We start from the raw sequence: 22374 nt of genomic DNA on the forward strand, positions 1-22374 counted from the left end.
CACATAGCCAAAACCACTGATTTGTTTTTAAAATGTGAAAATGCAAGATACATTGATCAACCAGCAGAACATTACGAAGAGGACTGGAAAGGTTTTTAGTATTTTCCACTTACTGTGCCATGACCCATATCGGTTAATAACAGCGCGAGGCAGTTACAATACAAATGATTTTTTAAAACTAGAAATATTGAATAATCTAGCAACATAATTTAACAAACTGTATTTCCATAGGTACCATTACAAAATGTAACAGCTAGTGTATATAAAAAAATGGAATATTCCTGCACAAAAAGCAATACTTTGAGGAATGTCATGTAGACTATGAACAACAGAAATGGATTCAGTAGAAAATCATAAATTATGCAGAAAAATGACACAGAAATGTTCTATTGTTCTGTCATACCAAGAGCTCAACTCTTGACCACTAGCAAATTGGGAACTGCAATATAATTTAAGAAAGAGAAGTAAAGAAGGTACAATGTACTTTATGTTATCTGTGGGTCCTAAAATGGTCCGTCCCAGTGCTGTGTCCTGATAAGCTGTGGCATGCAGATAATCAAAGACAACTTCCTGTAGATTAGTCTCAACTTCCTGCATTTCTCGAAGGATCACTCCTCGCTCCCGTTCAATCTCTGCCTCACCCAATGTGCTATTCTGTATTATGTCAGCAAGAATCTCCACAGCTGGACAAGAAAAAAGAAACATATATACCATGACTATATTTCTACAGCAAAGAAAACATTAACTGTTCCCTGCTGCCTGTCTACTAAGTATTCTCTAGTTTTTAAATGAATTAAATTCTTGAGCATGTACTACACATGTATCTATGAGCAGGAAATAAGTGGCAAGCATACTCTTTTCTTACCCTTTCACTGAACCTGTTCAATCTGTAAAACATCAGTTTCAGAAGAACAAGGTTCCTCATAAGCTTACAGAAGTTTGCAGTCTTGCTTTTAGAATATGTTAACTACCTTTCTTTGATGTCTTAACATATAGATAGGGAATTAAGGAGAGTTAAGAAGACATTTATGTTACCATTCAGTTTCTAGTGCCCAGAACTTTACAATCTACATATTCAGAGCAAGAGTGAGGAAAGTGTGACTCATGAGAGGTATGTGGCCCCAAAGCCCATTTTTCCAGCCCCCCAAAGTCTCCTGGCTGTTCCCCTAAATCCCTAATCCAGGCAAAATTTTCAGCTTTAGAATGCTGATTTTCTGATTGTTTTTTAATCTGAAAACTGCCCCCAAACACATGAAAATCACTTGGAGATAGAGCAGTTTGGCTCGCTCACAAACCTCCCTTTTTTCAGCTAAAAGTCAACTGGAAGTGAAATTATATCACCGTCAATGCACCAGATTATAATTTATCCATGCCCTCTAGGCAGTTGCCACTGTTGTTGTAAAGTAACTTTATATGAAAGGGGTGCCATGTTAGAAAATAAACTAATGCATTATTTAATTTTGTACTCTAAAATACAATTCTATTCTTGCCATAGGAGCTGGGTTTGAGACCAAAGGCAGCAGCTATCTAGTAAACCAGCAACAACCATCATCCCCAAGCAGTATGGTCAATGAATGGTGATAGTTCTGAAGGATACAGGTGAGGAAAGGCAGTAGCACAATGATACATCAGTGTGTTACAGCCAATATAGAAAGTATTAAAACCAAAGCATGAAAAAATTACTTGGGGGGATGGGGACAATTCCCAGAATCTCTGAGCCAGTGTGACTATGGGCGATACTGGTCACAGATTTGAGGAAATTCCCCAAAATACTATTCCAAGTTATGATTAAAGCCTGTCAAGATTATAACATTACAACAAGCCTACTAAATTAAGGTTGGATCAAGACTTGGACAAAGTCCAAATTTAATGGCTGTTACATACATTCTTTATCAATGTCCCATAGTATATTTACTAGCAAATCTGCCACAGTTAGGTAGATAGTTACTAAGTAGCAATGTATATATTAACTCTACTGTTACGACTGTTCCTCTATACACATTTTACTGGAATATATTGCCATATTCTTTGGAGGTTATGCAGTACAGTCAGTATTATTATAACCTCATGTTTCCAGCTTCAGCTTCAAGGATGATATAGAGAAGTATGCTATAGAGAAACCAGAAGCGAACACATGTGGGAATATATATTTAATGCATGCTTTTCCTGAAGGTTAACATCTGAGTTAATCTGTTTCCAAGCTCTATTTCAGAAAGAAACTCAGCAGACATTCCTCAAAACTGACAATTACCTCTTGGCAAGTCTTTAGAGAAAGCCTTTGCATAATACACAGTTTGTTCTCTGGATGTGTAAGCATTAAGATGAGCTCCCATGTTTTCAATCTCTAGTTCTAGGTCCAACTGAGACCTCTTTTTTGTCCCCTGCAATTTAAATAAATAGAATTATTTCAAATGTAACTTAGAGGACTTCAGCGCAGAACAAAAATATAACTATATCGTATTTCCCTAGCAGGACACTTAGGGTCAAGTAGACTGGCAGTTTGGAGCAGCCTCTTGCTGCTCCAGCCCCAGTCGTTCCCTGTTTGATGTGGGACTGCAGCAACCAAACACCATGGTCCCAAGGAAGTCCGCCACCGTGATCCCAAACAGGCAGCTGGCAAGGAGCACTTTTTTCCACTCCTTTTGCTGGCAGCCCCAGGCTGCCTTAGGCAGCCATAGTGCAACTTGGCCCAATATGGGGGCATGCGTCATCTGTATGCCATGCCCCCGGATCGGTCCGAAGCCGTGTTTCAGACCCTAGATCATGGACTGAGAGGCTGTTGAACTAGATTTTATCAAGCGATACTTTAAACTTAAGCTTTAAACAACAACAACCCTGCTAGAAAGCCAGAGTTATGTCTTCTATCAAATTTACTAGGTGGGAAATAAAAGGCAAGTTATACCAGAACACCAAAAATCAGCCCAAATCACCAGGCAAACCCTTTGAGCATATAGCTTTAGAAGTCATTTTTCAGAGATTAAAGTCCAAAACACACTGCAGAAATAATTCAGTGTGAAACTAGTTCAACTGCCCTAGCTTAGTACTAGGGAATTCTGGGAAATGTAGTTCTGTGAGACATTTAGTGTTTTCTGTCAGATCACTCTGGTGCCAAAATAAGCTACTATTCCCAGGATTCCCTAGCATGGAGCAAAGGCAGTTAAAGCAGTCACACACTGGATTATTTCTGCAGGGTTTTGGAGCTAAGTCTCAAATGAGTGCCAATCTGTTGAGAAGTAGTCATCCTACAAACGCCACAACCTGGTTGTTTTGATGAAACCATGTATGATCTTATTTAAATGGCTTTTGATGAGTGGAAGTAGGATTCCACTTGCCATGAGCATTCAGGCTAGAGCCAACTGTACTTTAATTAATTTCAAACATAAAATTGAGAGCAAATAATCATTTTGCCCAAGGAGGTCATGTAAATAAAAAGGAACTTTTCAAGATAAGATAATAATAATAATAATAAATAATTTGTTTTATTTATATACCGCTATTCCAAAGATCATAGCGGTGAACAGCAAGTAAGCTAATTAGCAAGTAAGCTACTTTGCCCCCAACAGTCTGGGTACTCATTTTAGCGACCTCGGAAGGATGCAAGCCTGAGTCGAGCTTGGGCCCTTTTGCTGGTCTTGAACTCGCAACCTTGTGGTTTCGAGTAGACTATCCCAAGGCCACAACATTAAGACAAAGTACCTCAGGTTAATGACAGATTCAGCCTATTTTCTGTTACTGGCATTTCAGGCAGAATTATACACCACAAACTATTTTAGTGCCTTTTGCCAGGGCAGCACATGATGATGGGACTGCAAATCAGACAAGAATGGAGGATCCATCATGTGATGGTGCAACATCATGTCATTTAAGGGTGAGATCTTTCTAGCGATTGTGATGGTTGCAGAACCAGCAGATTTCATCAGCCACAACAGACAATGGATGTGGGGGAAATCCCTTGGCAGAGTAACAAAAAAGGATTTTTGTCAGCTTTAAGCTGCTAAACTGTAAAGAATGGTTGGGCAGAAGGCAGATCAGGATCTATTGACAATTTAAGGTAGTCCAGCAAGAATGATTTTGAATAATTTAACAAAAAGCCTCATTTCCTTCCTAAATTAAAGTATCTTAAATCAAGAGAAGATTGCAGGGATAACAGGTGAAGCAGACGGGGCAAAAGAAGTGGCCAGAGGCCGCTCTTGCCCTAATCACTGCAGGACCATGGCAACCAGACACCACAGTCCCAAGGGTGGCCACTGCTGCAATCCTGAACGGGCCACAAAAAGGAGCTATAAGAAACCACTCCTTTTGCAACCAGGTTTGGGCCACATTAGGAGGCCCCAGTGGCCTCTGCATGATCCAGGAGTGTACATGTGCACACCCCATCCCCGGATCGGCACAACAGTGGCCCTTCTGGGCCATCAGTTTGAGGTTACAGAGTAGATTTGTGTTTATGCTCTAATTCTGGTACTAAAAAACAAATTACAGGTACTGGGCTGAGCACGGGGACGGAGGCATCTTTTCCCTCAATCTAGACCTACCTCACTGAGCCTGTATGCTGGACCAAGCACCAGTTTAGTTGAGGGACCTCAGACCTCTAAGGAAATATCAAGCAGATCCTAGAAATTTAAACTATGCCTATGAGTGCTGTAAATTTGTAACTATATAAAAGGTATTATGTATAAAGTACTTTGGACAAGGTTACTTCACTCATATATAAACATGCTGTCATTTAGCAGAACAAAATTTAAGCTGTTTACTTGGATGTTGTTTTTCATTTTCCTAATAAGAAGCAAGACACAACGTTTAACTACTGAATTAAAGATGAACACAAATTAATATTTAATATCCAAAGCAAGATGGGAACACTACTTTGAGTACTTGCCTTAAAAGCCATATGCTCCAGGAAGTGAGCTGTTCCATTGTTTTTCTCATTTTCATATCTGCTTCCAGCATCAATCCAGAGTCCAACCTCATTTAAAAAATCATTAGTTTTACAGACAATAAAACAGAGCACACAACATGTTGAGGGGAGCGGGGAGCACATATTGCTCAAAGGACTAAAATCTTAATATTCCTTATCTACAAGCTAGAACATGGAGTAACAATTGTATCTTTAAACTTTTAGTGTTCTTAATCTCACAGAAGTCCCACTCCATTTTATGATAATTTTGATTATTATCATACCTTATGATGCTGTTATTATTACTACATTCTTCTGATCAGTTAACAAAACAGTCTCATATCTTAGTACTCACAAAGATCCTTTACCCCCCATATGTACGTTCCATACCCCATGATCAATCGTTAACAAACCCACTTTTTCAGATGCAGTACAAAGTGATATCATCTGAAGATGTGGGTTCATATCCATGAAAGCATGTGCTAAAATAAATAAATAAATGCCAGCTAGTCTTAAAGGTGCTGCCACATTCATTTCTTCCCCTCCACCTCAATACCTCTTCTTTATGCTGCAAGAGACTAGCATGGCTACTTTTTTGAAAACTAAGAAATCACTGGGAGCCCAAAGTTTTTTCTTTCCATTATCTAAAAATCTTTCATTTCTGTCAGATTTCTAATTATTAACAGATTATGAATCGTACTATGTATATCACTTGAAAGTAATTTGCATATTTATATATTTATTTATTAAAAGTTTATGAACTTTCTGTAGACTCCCCATGCCAAAGACACAAGTTTGAAAAAAATGCCCAAAGCTTACAACTAGCCTTCTGGGCAAAGTGTAGGTGGACCAAATCTATCCTGTAATTGTACAATCACAAGTCCCAAACCATTATCGAATCCATATGAACTATATGGATTTATATAAGTCCATGGAAATGAAATTCATTTTAGAATAATGGGAGTAAACCAAACACAGGAGTGCCTGCATAACTTAGCACCACCAAAACACAATTGCTTAATAATACTGAATCTGCATTCTGGTGATTATTATGACACACACACACACACACACGCTCCACACATACATTCTCCTGATTTACTGCTTGACATGACCATATCAGCACAGATGACAGCCACTGTTACTAGCCACTGTGACACTGGCTGCCCTGCTGATGGTAGTGGTTCATTGGATCAGGCTTTAAAATATACATTTTAATCTATGTGACACTCTATAAAACACAAGGAATTTTACATCAGTCCTTCTTGTATAAGAGGAGCACACTACCATTACAGCAGCCTCCTGAACCTAAGCTTATTTTGAAGTATTACTGATTTCAGTGAAAATTATTTCCAAGGAAGCTGGGCTCAAAGTCACTGTTTAAACACTTCTTCTCAAAACTGAGTTAAAAATACTCTGAAAATGCAGTGCTGGAGGGGATGGAGAGATTGTATGTACAGCGCTGTGTAAATTTACAGCCCTTTATAAATAAAGATTAATAATAATAATAACAACAACAACAACAACTGTTACTTACTGTGCATGTTGAAAGTCCAGAATCTTCAGAAGCCACTCTCAGGCCATTTTCAAGAGAGGACACCTTTGTTTCAGGAACATTTAGGACTATTTCTGGAGCTAGTTTGGTTGCTCTGAACCTACTTCCGCTAAGATGTACAGACTGTTGGGGAAAGTGTAGTGTAAACAATAGGTTACAGATAAACACCTGCTTTTCTAAGCAAGTAAGATTTCCTACAGAATGGTGTAAAAGAAATTCAAATGTCAATTAGGCTTGGATGATAGCACAACAAAGAGTACTGTGGCACCTTTAAAAGCAACAAGTATCATTTGCCATAGACTTGCAGGGCCTCCCACTCACTGCATCAGATGAAATGGACTGGAGCCCACAAACAGTTATAACAAATAAAAACTAGTTGTCTTTTGTGTTTTATCCCTTACCAATCACACATTTGGAAACTGTTAAGAAGGGGTAATACAGATATCCCAAGAAATACACATAATGATAAATCCTGTCTTTGAACAGAAACAGCTCTTCTCTGATCCCACCAGCCAAGCTGGTATTATGACCAAGCACCAGTCCTTGCTACTGAAGAGAGGCATCCAATCCAGAAAATGGTGTCCAGGCTAAACCAAATTGTGTGAAGTTTGATCATCAACCAAGATGATCAAAGGTCTGGAGACAAGGCCTTATGAGGAACAATTTAGGAAGCTTTGGGTCTGAACAGACAGGCCAAAATAAAGCTGCTTTGGGTCACTTTGGAGGTATGCTGTTTAAATGCTTCATGAGTCCTAAGAGACAGGAAGCTGTGCCAAAACCACGCTTCAGTCCTTGGGATTAGAAGGCAACTTTGGCGCAGCTTCTGGCCTCTTAAGATGCATGTGTCATTTAAACAGCATACCTCCAAAGTGACCCAAACAGCTTTATTTTGGTCTGTCTGTTCAGGCCCTTTGTAACTTGGAGAAAAGAAACTGAGAGGTGACATAGTAGCTGGCTTTAAATATCTGAAGCAATGTTATACAGAAAATGGAGCAAGTATGTTTTTTGCTGCTCCAGAGACTAGCACAGGAACCTTTGGATGTTACTGGATTGCAGCTTCCATCAGCCTTGGTTGTGCACCCTTGTTCTAGTTATATCTATATGTGAGCAAGAAAGTGCACTTCCCATGTGCAGAATCATATTTTATAGGCTGCAGTATTCAGCTCTGTCATTCAATTCAGGTGCCATCAAAATGAGAGCCAGTATGGTGTAATGGTTGGACCATTACTCTCAAGACCAGGGTTCAAATCTCCACTCGGCCATGGAAATCCAATGGCTGACTCTGGGCAAGTTACAATCCCTCAGCCTCAGAGGATGGCAATGGCAAACCCCTTCTGAAGAAACTAACCAAGAAAATCCCATAATAGGTTCGCTGTAGGGTCACCATAAGTCTGAAACAAAGGCACACAACAACAAACCATGAGAATGAGAGTCAGTTTGAGTGTTGGATACGACTGTGGAGACCAGTGTTTGAGACCCGCCTGGCCTTGAAAACCCACTGGTGTTCTTGGGCAAGTTCCACTCTCACAGTCTCAGAGAGGGCAAAGGCCTTTGGAACAAAACATGCCAAGAAATCCCCATGAGCTTCACCTTAGGGTCATGATACGTCAGAAACCTAAAGACAAGCAAGGCTGCATCGACACTGCAGAATTTATTCTTTTCTGCCAGAGAGTTCTGGTGATTCACAACAAACTACAAATCCCAGGATTCTATAGGATGGAACCATGACTGTTAATGTGATGTCAAACTGCATTAATACTGCAGTGTAGTGATAGCCCTGGTTGTCTCTACATTTCCAACTTATTGTGACCTTAAGGCAAAGCTTTGCTCATCTCCGTTTCTAAGCCAAAGAGCCAGTATTGTCCGAAGACTGCTCTGGTGGTCATGTGGCCAGCATAACTGCACCAAACACTGTTACCTTCCCAGCAAAGTGGTACCTATCTGTCTACTTGCATTTGTATGCTTTCGAACTGCTAGGTTGGCAGAAGCTGGGACTAGCGATGAGAGTTCACCCCATCATGCCGCACGTGGGCCTTGAATTGCCAACCTGCCAATTTTGCAATCAACAGAGTCAGCTTCTTAACCACTTGAGCCACTGCATCCCTCTTGTAGTTAACTGCTTTCAAATCAACCCTGACTAATGGCGACCCTGTGTATGAGACGCCTCCAACTCCCTGTCCTCCTGCTTAGGTCCTGTAAATTCATAGCCATGAACTCCCTAACAGAGTCTATCCATCTAGCATTCGGTCTTCCTTTCCTTTTACTTCCCCCTACCTTTCCCAGAATTAATGTCTTTTCTAATGAGTCATGGCTTCTCATGATGTGGCCAAAGTTACAACAGCCTCAGTTTGATCATCTTGGCTTCCAGGGAGAGTCCAGGCTTGATCTGTTCAAGGAACCATTTGTTCATCTTTTCATCCACAGTATCCTGAGCCCTCTTCTCCAGCATCCACTTCTCAGATGAGTTGATTTTCTTTTCTTCACTGTCCAGTTCTCACATCTATACATTATAATGGGGAATATGATGGCTTGTATGATTCTGACTTCAATGCTCAGTTGTATATCTTTACTTGTTAGGAGCCTTTCTAGTTGTTCCGCTGCTGCTCTTCCCATTTTTAGTTTGCTTCTGATTTCTTGACTGCGGTCTCCTTCCTGATTGATGTTTGATCCAAGGTATGAGAACTCTTTTACTACTTCTATTTCCTCATTGTCTCCATTGAATGTATGTATTTCCTCCATAGTCGTTATTTTTGTTTTCTTCATGTTCAGCATTAAGCCTGCCTTTGCACTTTCTTCTTTAACTTTCTTTAATCATTGTTCCAAGACTGCAATGATTTCCCCTAACAGTATAGTGTCATCTGCATATCTTAGGCCCAAAACACAATGCAGTAATAATCCAGTTTGATACCGCTTTAACTGCTCTGGCTCAGTGCTAGGGAATCCTGGGAACTGTACTTTTGTGAGACATTTAGCCTCCTCTATCAGAGAGCTCTGGTGCCACAATAAACTACAGTTCCCAGGATTCCCTAGCACTGAGCCAGAGCAGTTAAATCAGTCTCAAATTGGGTTATTTTTGCAGTGGACACACTGTCTGAAAGCTCTGGTGCCACTGCACACCCCAGGGTCCCCACAACATTGAGCCATGGCAGTTAAAGCGGTGTCAAAGCGCATGAATTTCCCAGTGTGGCAGCACTCCTGCCCTCAGAGGGGGACCCAGTGCTTGAGAAGACTACATGTCCCAGCATGCAACGCGCCGAAAGCAACCATGCAGCAGAGTCACTCCCGATCCCGAACCATAATGCCGGCAATGAAGAGGAGGACTGGAGGGCAACTAGGCAAGCGAGAAGGACTCGCCAGGGAGGCCACACTCACCCGCTTTCCCGAGGCTGGGCTCCGCAAGAGAAGGCAGCCCGGCCAGGCCCAGAGAAGCCGCCTGGCTGACACAGAGGCCCCTCCGAAGACGACACCCGACGCCATTTTAGTCCAACGCAAAGGCTGACGCGCTTCTGCAGACAGCGCCTCTAGTGGCCAGAGGAGAAAGAGCAACGTCTAGGCCCCAAACTGTGCCCTTTGAGAGATTGTGGACTTCAGCTCCCAGAAGCCTCAGCCATGTTGGTCAATAGCATGGGATGCTGGGAGCTGAAGTCCAAAATCCCTTGAAGGGCACAGTTTGGTGACACTAGAATGGTCCCCAAACTCTGCCCTTAAAGAGTCTTTGGACTTCAGCTCCCAGAAGCCTCAGCCATGTTGGACAATAGTTTGGGATGCTGGGAACTGTAGTTCAAAATCTCTTAAAGAGCACAGTTTGGGGACCTTTGGTTTAGGCTGCCTTAGCACTGCAAACACAAAATCTGTTTTGACACCATTTTAAGGGCTATGATGGGTCAAGGCTATGGCATTCTGGGAAGTGTAATTTGTTATAGCACCTCTGGTGGAGTGGTTTGGGTGTTGGACTACGACTATGGAGAGCAGTGTTTTGAGACCTGCTTGGCCTTGAAAACCCACTGGTGACCTTGGGCAAGTTCCACTCTCTCAGACTCAGAGAGGGCAAAGGCCTATGGAACAAATAATAATAATAATAATAATAATAATAATAATAATTTGTATTTATATGCCGCCTCTTCACCAAGATCAAGACGGCTTACAAAAACAAACAAAATAAAAATTCCTACAATACAAATAATCCCAAGTTACCCTTCCCTCCCTTAAACCTATATAATCTCCAAATAATAATAATAATAATAATAATAATAATAATAAATAACTGTTAAAAACATTACAATAATTACTAAACTAATCAGAGACAGGGATAGTCTTCAGTGTAGAGGTAAATCATGCCAAGTGTAAATCATGCCAAGAAACCATCATGAGCTTCGGGCCACCGTAAATTGCATCTGCACTGCAGAATTAGTGCAGCTTGACACCACTTTAACAGCCATGGCTCAATTCTATGAAATTCTGAGGTGTGGAGTTTTGTGAGACATTTAGCTCTGGTGCCACAACAAACTACAAATCCCAGGAATCCATAGGATGGAGCCATGACTGTTAAAGTGGTGTCAAACTGGATTAATTCTGTGGTGTGCCAACAACGCTGGTTGTGTTTCCAACTTATGATGACCTTAAAGCAAAGCTCTGATGCCACAACAAACTACATTTCCCAGAATGCCATAGCCTTGGCCTATCATGGGCGTTAAACCGGCTGCAGAACTCCACAATTGCATTTAAAATCCACACACAAACGCAAGTAGAAACCCGGGGTTAAACACAAGAGACCAGCAACAGCCTACTTGCACTAATGGAAGGATGTGTGGCAGGGAATGCTTCCAAAACAGTATGTACACACTTCCTTTCATTAATGTGATCATGGCAAAAATGAGGTTGGTGTCAGAAAGGCTGTATCCACACTGCACAAATAATCTGTTTTGACACCACTTTCATCACCATGGCTCAATTCTATGGAAGTCTGGTAATGGTACTTTGTTGTGACACCGGGGAATAGTACTGGAAAAGTACCATAGCACTGAGCCACAGCAGTGAAAGTGGTGTCAAAACGGATTAATTTTGCAGTGCAGATGCAGCCCTAGCCCCAAATGTTGTCTCTCTTTCATAGCGCATTGAAGATGGTTTCTAAAAGGTAGCATTGCTTTTGGAATCACTACATCAATCCCATTCTTGTCCCTGGAATACAGATTTGGACACTTTTACTTTGTTTCAGATACTGGCAAGACCTGTGTGAGCAGAGGCAACGAGAGAATAAAAAATAAATTATGTGTGTGCACAATGGGAAATTATGCTTCTCTGAAACAATTTCCAAGACTCTTAAAACCTATTGATTGTCTGCTCCCAGCCTTGCAACTGTGTTCTCCTTTCCCTGATATATGTGAATGCAGCCTGCTTCTATTCTCCTATAATCTCCCCTGTATGCCTCAGATGCCTCTCCTTAATCAAATTCCTCATCCACTCTCCCATCTTTCATTGTAACTGTCACCATTTCTCTTCTTTATAGTGTTCCTCCCTGCACAACTCTTGTACTTCTGCCTTCCTCCTTGTTCTCAGAAAACCAGACATGTAATTACATAAAGGTGATCTACAAAGGAGACAGTGAGTAAATTAGTACTTATCTACTGAATTATCTCCTAATCCATTGGCTTTGACACAGACAACAACATTTTAATAAAGTAAAAAGCAAGCAAGTTTCCTAATTAATCTTATTATTTATTTTATACCCAGAGGTCTTTCATCTTAAAACCCAAGGTGGCTCTCATCAAGTTAAAAGCAAAGTATGCTAAAAATGTGTATATTACAAAAGTCTTTTTAATTAAATAAAAAGTTATATTAAACATGCTAAATTACAACACTTAAAAACACATTAAAGCATACAACAAATTTACCCTAGGTGAGAAGAAAATTTAAATAGTCAAAGAGTTCCTACACCTAGGATCAAATATTGATCAGAACGCAGAATGCAGCCGAGAAATCAGAAGAAGACTAGGATTGAGAAGGACAGCTATGAGAGAATTGGACAAAATCCTAAAATTTAAAGATACAATTCTGACACTAAAGTGAGGATTGTCCAAAACATTGTATTCCCCGGTAGCAGAGCCCAGCAACAGAGCAGTCAGGAAGGGCATGCATTCACCCCTCCTGCTGCCCCGAATGGGGAGGAAGGCCCAAACGGGTGTCATCCCTCAGTGTGCGGTCTGTCTCCCCCGCACCCTCTGACTGACGCCGATAGGCACGTCATGAGAAGGCATTAATAATTAGAAAACATTTGGTTAGGAAAGGTAGAGGACAGTAGAAAGAGAGAAAGACCACAAGCTAAATAGGTATATTAAATCAGGGAGGCAACAGGACTGATCCTGCAGGACCTGAGCGGAGCAATGGAGGACAGGGTTTCTTGGAGATGTTTCATCCACAGGGTCTCCATGAACCGAGCTCAACCTGAGGGCAGTTAACAACAACAAAGATAAACACATACATCCCATTAAAAAGATCTTTATGCTATGGTATTCCAAATGCTGCCTAAATAAAATGGTCTTTGCCCGCTGACAGAAAGATAGCAGACATGGGTTGGTGGCAACTAAGCCTCCTGTGAAAGGGAATTCCGCACGTTGGGAGCAGCCACTAAGAAGATTCTTTTCCTTATGCTCAACAACAACAACACAATTGTGATGCAGAGTGGCTCAACAGTTAGAGCAACTTGTTTTTGTATCATATCCTGACCTGAAACCAGATTGAAATTTGTCCAGATATTCTGTTTCTTGCAAATACATTTGTAGTTTCCCAGCCATGACACATGCTCAAAAAGGGAATATTAGCATTGGAGTGCTAGTTCCAGGGAGATCCTCTTCAGGAAGGCACAAAACAACAAGTATTACTATTTTTTAACAACCTCACTGATGCATAATAGGCACAACAAAATTCTGTTGAGTTACAATTTATCTTACTTCCATATGCTTAGAATAGTGATCCACATGTGTAAGATTATTTAACATTTCTTGTGCTCTGATGCAAAGTATGATATTTCTTGTTTTTCATATGATATAAATCAAAACTTTTTACATGGGTGAGAGAATTCATAATTTCTACAAAAGGATAAAAGTATATCAAGTAGTACTGAAGGCCAAATCAAGGGAAAAAATAGCCAGAATGGCATTGTGTTTTAAATACTTACATTTATTGTTTGAAAACTCTCTTCACATTCAAAACCATTCAGAAACAACCTACTGGTAAAGCCTCCTGCACAAAGGCCCATTAGAATGAAAGAGAGCAGCCCAAGAGTGGTTACAAACATATTTTTTCAGGCATTTATCTGGAATACAGATTTGCTTTTCTATTTATTTACTCTAAATTATTCATGGGATCTTTATGCTTTGAAATGTAATTAACCTAAAAGCTATCATCTGTTGGTTATCTTTTTGTTTGAAACCTTTTATTTAATATCCCAACTGAGGTAAAAGAGGACAAATTAATTTCTGGATTAATGCCACTGTAATCAATTGAGTGGCACTGAGGAGGAGTTATGCCCCAAAGAACTCAATAAATTGTCCAAGGTTATATAGCATGTCAGTAGCACAGGGAAGATTAGAACAGAGATCATCCTGATTTTCATTTTCAATCAGACACTTGGTGTCAAGTTACAAAGAAAAAGGAAAGCCAGGGGAATGGCCTGGAGTCGTTCTATAGTTTCACAAAATGTTCAATATTGGTCACATTTTCTAAAATGTATGCTGTTGCTAATGATAGACCCAAGCAGTTACTAAGTGTATATTTCTACTTTCCTTCTCATTTAACTGCATCATGTATCTGCTTAATAATTTGTTTATAGAACGATAAAAATAGCATGCAGACAAGCCTGTGATTTCAAATATTTCTCTAGGGATTTAGTGAGCCTGGTAGAAGCGCAAATACACTTTATAGTCTGATTTGTTCTCAAATGTAGGATTGGTTTATAACGTATACACTACATGCAAGCAAACCAGAGGTTCTTACTATCATGAAAGCTTTCTGATATATGGTTAATAATGCAAAATTTTAAAGAGAGTAATAATTTTATATCAACCTATATAGTTCTTAATCTCTTTTTTTCTCTCACTCTTCTCCCTGTTCTTTGTTGTACCAATGGTTTTGCTTTGTTTTCTCCAAGGTAACCCATTCCCTTAACTTTTCACTTTAAAAAACTCTTGGAACATTATAAAACGTGTATATTACTATGGTGACCAATTTTGCTGATTAATTCTAGACTTCCTATGTTAAAGATAATATATTTATCCACAGCAGACATTTGATTATGATATATAAAGTCATTCCCCCCAAATGAGGCAGCTGGCTATACTAAACTATACATCTTATGTTTAATTAATAGTATTAATGGGTGTCCACATAGTCCCTTGCAGTTAAGCAGTAACAGAAACCTAGAACTGAGCATATCCCATTTCCCACTAATTGGCCTCAAAGGTGGAACTTGAGTTCCAAACTGATATTTCAAGCACGGGGAATTCCACTGAGATGAGGTTTATCTTTCATGAAAAGATAATGGATGTTGCACAGTGATAGGTGGTTAAAGGTTATGTTGTTACATGCCATCAAGTTGTCTCCAACTTACAGAAATTCTATCAGAGAAGTTTTGCCATTGTCTTTTTCTAATGCAAATATAAGGAACCCTGGCGGTGCAGTGGTTAAATGCCAGTACTGCAGCCACAATGTTGTGAGTTCGATCTTGAGGGCTCCATGGTCCACTCAGCCTTCCATCCTTTCGTAGCTCCCTAAAATTAGTACCCAGCTTGTTGGGGGCAATTGGCTTACATGTTGTAAACTGCTTAGAGACTGCTTAGTTCAGTATGAAGCGGTATAAAAATGTAAATGCTACTTGCCCAGTTTGACTTGTCCAAGTTCACCCAAGGAGATACCATGGCTAAGCAGATACTGAACCCAGGTCTCCTAGAGTTCTGGCCAAACCACTACACACACCAGCACAGTTAAAAGTATTATTTGTTAGTTGATTTTGATTTGTGGCGACCTATGAATGTGAAGCTTCATCAACTGTCCTGTTAAGGTCTTGCAAACTCAGGGCAGCCATGGCTTCCTTGAGTGAATCAGTTTACCTGTAGTGTGGTCTCCCCCTTTTTCTATTGGCTTCCATTTTATGAAATATTATATTTTCCAAGGAGTCAAATTATTTAGTTATTATCTCCAGAGTACGACAGCCTCAGTTAGTCATCTTGACTTCACTCTAAGACCCACTGATTTTTCTTTTTAGTAATCCATGGAATCTGTAAAACTCTTCTCTAGCACTTCAGATGAGATGATTCTCTTCCTGGCAGCTGTCTTCATTGTCCAGCTTCCACAAACATACACAGAAATTGTAAATGTGATGGCATGGATGTTTGTGTTAGATAATCAGTTGGCCTTCCATATCCATGCATTATTTATCCATGGATTCAACTGTCCATGGCTTGGAAATACACACACACACACACACACACACACACACACGTGTATATATTCCCAAAAGCAAACCTCAGTTTTGCCATTTTATATGAGACACCATTTTACTACATAATTGTATTTAATGGGACTTGAGCATCCACAGATTTTGTTATCCATGGGGGCTCCTGGAACCAAACCTCAGCAGATACCAAGGACCCACAACCTAACACATGGTTGTCAGGAAACCTTAGCCATTTCCACTTACAGCAGTGTCAGTGTATGCTAAATTACTTGTTCATCATCACCAGCAGTTTAAGATTCCACCTTGGTTCATTTTTAATATAAACATTTGAAATATGACATTTGCCATGAAGTGTCCCAAAGTGAATCTAACTGTATATGCCACTCAGTAGCTTCCCCGTTGTGTGAATCAACACCAGCGAGGCGTTACCTGTTGCTACAGCATGTAGAAATAATAGCCATATTACTGGTCTCCAAAAGGATGTTTAAAAAGTGTAGCTAATCCGCCTTACATGATCACAGGTGTAGACTCCTATGTACTGAGTTGTCTTTAGTAGGATTGTGTACTTCCTCCAAATGTATAATATTTCAAGCATATAAAGCGATGCAGCCCACATCAGCTCCTAGTTAGGAATGGGTCGTTTCAGTGGGCTGGTTTGTACATACAAGTTCATTAACTGTAGCTTCAAGCACTGGTTTGCCTATTTAAATGGGGTATCACAGATTAAACATAGATTGAAGACTGTTTTTGGCTTCAAGACTATTAGAGGGGGTGAGCTGATGATTCCTAAATTGTCAACCATGCATGAGGATGTTCGTATACATGTATTTTTTAATATCTATAGAATGAGACCAGACAGCCAGCATGGTGTAGTGTTTGAATGTTGGACTACAAAGCTTATTGTCTTAATGATTTTTACAGTAGACCTGGTATTTGATCTACAAGTCAAGGAACCACGTATAAAAGTCATTTATCACGTCGATATAATATATCCATCCATACTGCCATATCGGATGATAAATAAAAGCCAGAAACATAATGTGCTTAAATGAAATTTAAGAGCTATAGAGCTGTCCAGTTTGTGGATTGCGGCTGCCCACCTGGAAACAAACGTAATAGAGTAAATCCCACAAAGTATTTCATTAACACAGCGCTGCCCTCAGGGGCTGATCAGAACTTTAAAACTGAGTGTATATATTTACTAATCCAGTTATCGTTATCCATTTGAATTAACCTGAGGGTGGCCAATTGAAAAAGAGGACAAGACTCTTAATCCATTAAGGGTTATACAGGAGGGAGTTTCAGTGGATGCAGTTTGTCACGTAAGTCACATCTGTTAAAATACTGATTGCATCTGCACAGTGGAAGTAATGCTGTTTGACATTGCTTTAATAGCCAGGGCTCAGTGCTATGGAATCCTGGGATTCGTAGTTTGTTGTGGCACCAGAGCTCTCTGACAGAGAAGGGTAAAAAGCGCACCAAACTGCTACTTCCAGAATTCCCTAGCATTGAGGCATGGCAGTTAAAGTTGTTTCAAACTGCCTTATTTCTGCAGTGCAGATGCAGGCTCCATCTTCTGCCCAATATTTAAAGATGCAAGACCCCCATCCTCTTTTTGGATTTGGCCCCTGAGTTCCTGCCTCTCACAAAACTGGTAGAAAGGCATAGCCCAGGAACCCTGCTAGGAAAAAAAGCTGGTAACGTTGTTTCGCCCACGAGTGTTGTTGCTGTTGTCGCTTTTGGAAGCTGTTATTTACTCAATACAAGTGCAAAAGGTTTTTAGTTATAGTGCTCTTTAGGGATCTTGCATCACCTTTGATTGAGACTAACTGAAAGAGAGAAAATGATGGTGGTTGTTAACAGCCTTCCAGGCAATCCTGACTCATGGAGACTGACTGAGCAGCTTTGCCAATTTCCAGGGAATTCCCCAGAATTTGGGGAATTTAATTAATTTCTTTCTGGGGATTTTGACTGGACATTCCAGTAAATATTGGGGAATTATGGGGATTTGGGATGTTGGTAAAACATTCTGGGGAATATCTTTGAGGCTTGTTGGCAACATGTGGATGTCTCCAAGACCCTTGTCCTTCACTGCTCTGCTTAGATCTTGTAGGTTCAGGCCCTTGACCCCTGATTATCCATCTGGCATGGATACCTTTCCAAGATTAGTCATATATGTGTGTACAGATATATTTGCATGTGTGTGTGTGTGTATATATATATATCTATATGCGTGTCTGTGGGTGTATGCGTGCATATATATGTGTGTTTGTATGTATGTATGTGTATACATTTGTATGGGTGTACTGTCAGCCCTTCTTATACACGGTTTTTTTTATACACAGATTCAAGCATCCACGGTTTGAAAATGTTCAAAAAAAGTATAAATTTCAAATATCAAACCTTGATTTTCCATTTTTTATAAGGGACACCATTTTGCTATATTTAATGGTACTTGAGCATACACGGATTTTGTTATCCACGGGGGATCTTGGAACCAAACCCCAGCGTATAACAAGGGCCCACTGTATGTGTGTGTGTGTGTGTGTGTGTGTGTATGTTTGTGTGTATATATATATATGTGTGTGTATGTATTTATGTGTATTTGTATGAATGTGTGTATATATGTGAATATATATATGTAATATGAATATATGTGCATGTATGTGTATATATATATGTGTGTGTTTATGTGAATATATATATATATTATATATGTATATATGTGCACGTGTGTGTATATATGTGTGTGTATGTGTATATGTATCTATGCATATATATATATATATATATAATGTGTCTGTATGTATATGCATATATTGTGTGTATGTGTGTAGCCATGGCTGTTACAAGCGATGTGAAACTGTGTTATATCTCTGCAGTGCGGATGATGCATGATGCCTAGTGGCTCCTCTGTCCTGTTGTGCCTTCATTTCAACCAAGATGGCGGCTACCTGCCTTTGCGGCGGAATCGGGAAAGCGCTGGAGGCGCATGCGCAGAACGAGGCGCGGGGCCCTTTCCTCCTCGGGGCGGCAGGGGGCGCTAGTGGGGCCGGGAGGAGGCGGGGAAAAGGGGAGGGATGGGCGGGATCTGCCTAGTGAGAGCCTCCAGAGCCAGGAGCCCTTCTCCGGCGGCGTCCCATGCTGTGGAGGCGCTGCTGGGCTCTGTGGAGCGGCTGCCTGCTGGAGCTCTTTCCCCTGCCCTCCGCCTGGGCTCTTCTGGGGGCAGCAGCAGCAGACACCCGAGGCTCTGGGGGAGAGAAGAGGAGAAGCAGGAACAGTAGCCCAGCCATGGACGAGGAGGAGGAGGAAGTGCTCCAGGAGAGGTAAGCAGCAGGAGCGATAGCAGGCACCAAGCACCGCCACCTCACAATGCTGCTCTCTTTCTCTCTCTCTCTTGTTGTGTGCCACGGGGGGTTCTTGGGAAGAGTTGTTCAGGGCGAGGTTTGCCATTGGCTTCCCCTGAGGCTGAGAGAGTGTGACTCCCCCAGGGCCACCCAGTGGGTTTATACGGATGGACAGGGATCCTCACTCTGGCCTCCGGGGTCCCCAACGCTCAGCCCACGCTGGCTCTCTCTCTGCATATATATGTGGGGTTGTATATGTATATATGCATATATATATATATGTGTGTGTGTGTGTATGTATGCATATGAGTGGATTTGTACATATGAATACACACACACACACACACATATATGTATATATGTCTGTCTATATGTGCATATATGGGTGGGTGTTTATATATACATATGCATATACATGTGTGTGTATATATATATATGCATATTATGTGTGTATATATATTCATAAATTTGTGTGTGTATATATTATATGCATATTTGTGTGTGTGTATATGTCTATATGCATTTATGTTGTGTGTAGGGGTGTGTGTGTGTATATTGCATATATGTGTGGGTATATATATGCATATACATGTGTGTGTATGCATATTGTGTGTATATATATTTCTCTCTATATATATATACTGTATATGCATATACGTGTGTGTGTGTATATATATATATGCATATTGTGTGTGTATATATTTCTCTCTCTATATATATATGCATTTACGTGCATGTAGGTGTATATATATGTGTGTGTGTGGGTATATATATATATATATGTGCATTCATGTGTGTGTAGGTGTATATATATGTGTGTGTGTCTATATATATGTATTCATGTGCATGTAGGTGTGTGTATGCATATATGTGTGTGTGTGTGAATACATACATATATGTGTGTGTATATATATAAATATATGGGTGTCTATACACATATGCATACACACACACACATATATAGCTACGCAGAGAGGGAGTGGATGGAATATCCCCCAATGCATACCTACTGAGCATACACTTTACTTTTCAGATGCATTGGGTTGCTGGGTTCCTGGGAGGGAATGATCTATTTTGTCAGGAGGAAAACTGCTTACCCTCCTCCAGTCCCTCCCTCTCTTTCTTGTCCATTTATCCCCCATGTTTGCTATTCAGGTACTGATCGCTGCGTCTGCGCCACAGAAGTAATCTGGTTTGACACCACTTTCACTGCCACGGCTCAGTGCTTTGGGATACCGGGAAGGGTAGTTTGTTGTGGCTACTCTTCCCAGAATAGCGTAGCATTGAGCCATGGCTGTGGAAGTGGTGTCACATTACTGTAGTGCGGGTGCAGCCTCTATCAGTTTTGTCCCACAGAATCCCACTGAGGTAAAGGGACACTTTCACCAAGGCTTGCTTAGCGAGGAGGAATAAATGGGTTCAGTGGGGTCTTTTATATATATGTATGTATGTATGTATGTATATGCATTGGACTGGAGCCTTGGGATGTATTCCTCTACCCAAGTTTAGGATTATGCCCTAGGGCTCCTATTTTGTGCACAAGAGTCAATCCCCCACCATTGCACTCCATGGGGTGTATTTCTCAGTGAACATGTGTAGCATCATGCTGCGGTTCAAGAGACAACTTACTGAAATCTCACACCCTGCAGGGTTTGTGCACTTCTCCAGAAACATGCGCTGGGACCCAGGCGACATAAATGCGTCCGGATTTGAAATGCATCCTTTGTGAATCTTAACTGGGTGAAATGAAAAACGGAAAAAGAGCCGTTTGATCATCTTAAATTCTGTCCAGCATGAGGCTGTTCGTACACTGAAAAAAGAGCATTTATAAGCCTCTTGGGCAGCATGTGTGCCACATACCAGCATGGGAGAAGCTCTGTGAGAGAAATAAAACGTACATTGTGAAGTCCATAGTCTTATGTGGGTTTTTGGGGCTATGTGGCCACGTTCTAGAAGATGCCAGCCACAGATGTTGGCGAAACGTCAGGAATAAACTCTTCTAGAACATGGCCACATAGCCCCAAAAACCCACAAAAAACTAAAAATGTAAATTGTTTCGCACTGAAGAAATTATTTATATCCCATCTCTGTCACCCAGTGGGCGTCAAGGCAGGATACAATAATTTCAAGGCAGGTTATGATAATGACCATCATGCCACCTCTGAATTATAACCACCAAGCTCAGGAAGAATTAATGGCTTTGCGTGGGGATTGCAAATGATAGTATGCAAACATGGATTTGTGCACCGCTTGTACAAATGGGATGAACCGATTAACATTCTCCTCTTAACTGGACTGTTGATGGGGCTGCTGATTTATGTGTGTCACCTTGCTGTAGCCGCCACTTCCCAACCATCTGCTGTGGTGCAAGCCAATTTCTGTGGCAATGTAATGAAAGCACTAATACGTTGTCTGAGCGTGGGCTTGCCACCTTGGGTCAGCAGTATAAAATGCATATGGATGGGTACTTGGCAAATCACTGTGGAGTATTCTGTTGAAACTTTGGAATTAAAAGGTGTTTGTGGCACTTTCACTTTGCAAGCAAGTGAAGAAATCTTGGTGGATATTTTTGGCGGTGTGTGTGTGAACCATTACTTTTTTAGTATTTGCCACTTAAGGGCCTATATTCTTATTTTCATGGTGCTGCTTTCTGTGAAAATAAGACAGGACCGTGTCCTTTTAACTGAAAATCAGTAGTGGATTTCAGAATTAGACATAGTTGTTGAAGCCCATCTGCCACTCATGGTTTTACTGAATAATTCAATTTCAGCTGCTGTTCATCAGATTGTGGCCCCTTTCTGAGACCGCATCGTGGTTGACTATGGTTTAATAGTACCACTTCATTTTAGAAGTTTTTATGAATGACCAACCACTTGGAGGAAATCTTAGATGAAAATAGAGGTTGTCCAGTTGAGGTTTATTAGCATGCAACAGATCCAGTCCTTGTTCCCTTTGCCCTCTTCCCCAGGGGGTATCTATCACATTTTGAGCTGTTGAATAAGACTGGGCTGGAGAATGAAAGCCCTGCAGATCAATTCAGTTGGCGTAGTTCTAGCCTCCCTTTTCATTGACATGGAAATGTGCTGCAGCACTCTTCAAAAAGCATGTTACATAATCCCCTCCTCCC

At 40.8% G+C, this 22374-nt stretch overlaps 2 protein-coding genes across 2 annotated transcripts in view; one reads left to right on the plus strand and one right to left on the minus strand.

Annotated features, from left to right (window-relative positions):
• PMPCB (peptidase, mitochondrial processing subunit beta) overlaps positions 1 to 9950 on the minus strand; it is a 15827-nt gene extending 5877 nt beyond the window's left edge. The window contains exons 1-5 of the mRNA XM_042468028.1: positions 9822 to 9950; positions 6432 to 6572; positions 4877 to 4963; positions 2252 to 2381; positions 485 to 683 (exon numbers count right to left, since the gene is read on the minus strand). Coding sequence (XP_042323962.1) covers positions 485 to 683; positions 2252 to 2381; positions 4877 to 4963; positions 6432 to 6572; positions 9822 to 9926 — 662 coding nt within the window. The 5' untranslated portion in view covers positions 9927 to 9950. The remainder of the gene's footprint in view (positions 1 to 484; positions 684 to 2251; positions 2382 to 4876; positions 4964 to 6431; positions 6573 to 9821) is intronic.
• Positions 9951 to 18990: 9040 nt separating this feature from the next.
• NAPEPLD (N-acyl phosphatidylethanolamine phospholipase D) overlaps positions 18991 to 22374 on the plus strand; it is a 28796-nt gene continuing 25412 nt past the window's right edge. Inside the window, exon 1 of the mRNA XM_042468671.1 lies at positions 18991 to 19226. Coding sequence (XP_042324605.1) covers positions 19042 to 19226 — 185 coding nt within the window. The 5' untranslated portion in view covers positions 18991 to 19041. The remainder of the gene's footprint in view (positions 19227 to 22374) is intronic.

Source organism: Sceloporus undulatus, chromosome 5 (assembly GCF_019175285.1).
Source record: "Sceloporus undulatus isolate JIND9_A2432 ecotype Alabama chromosome 5, SceUnd_v1.1, whole genome shotgun sequence".
NCBI lineage: Eukaryota > Metazoa > Chordata > Lepidosauria > Squamata > Phrynosomatidae > Sceloporus > Sceloporus undulatus.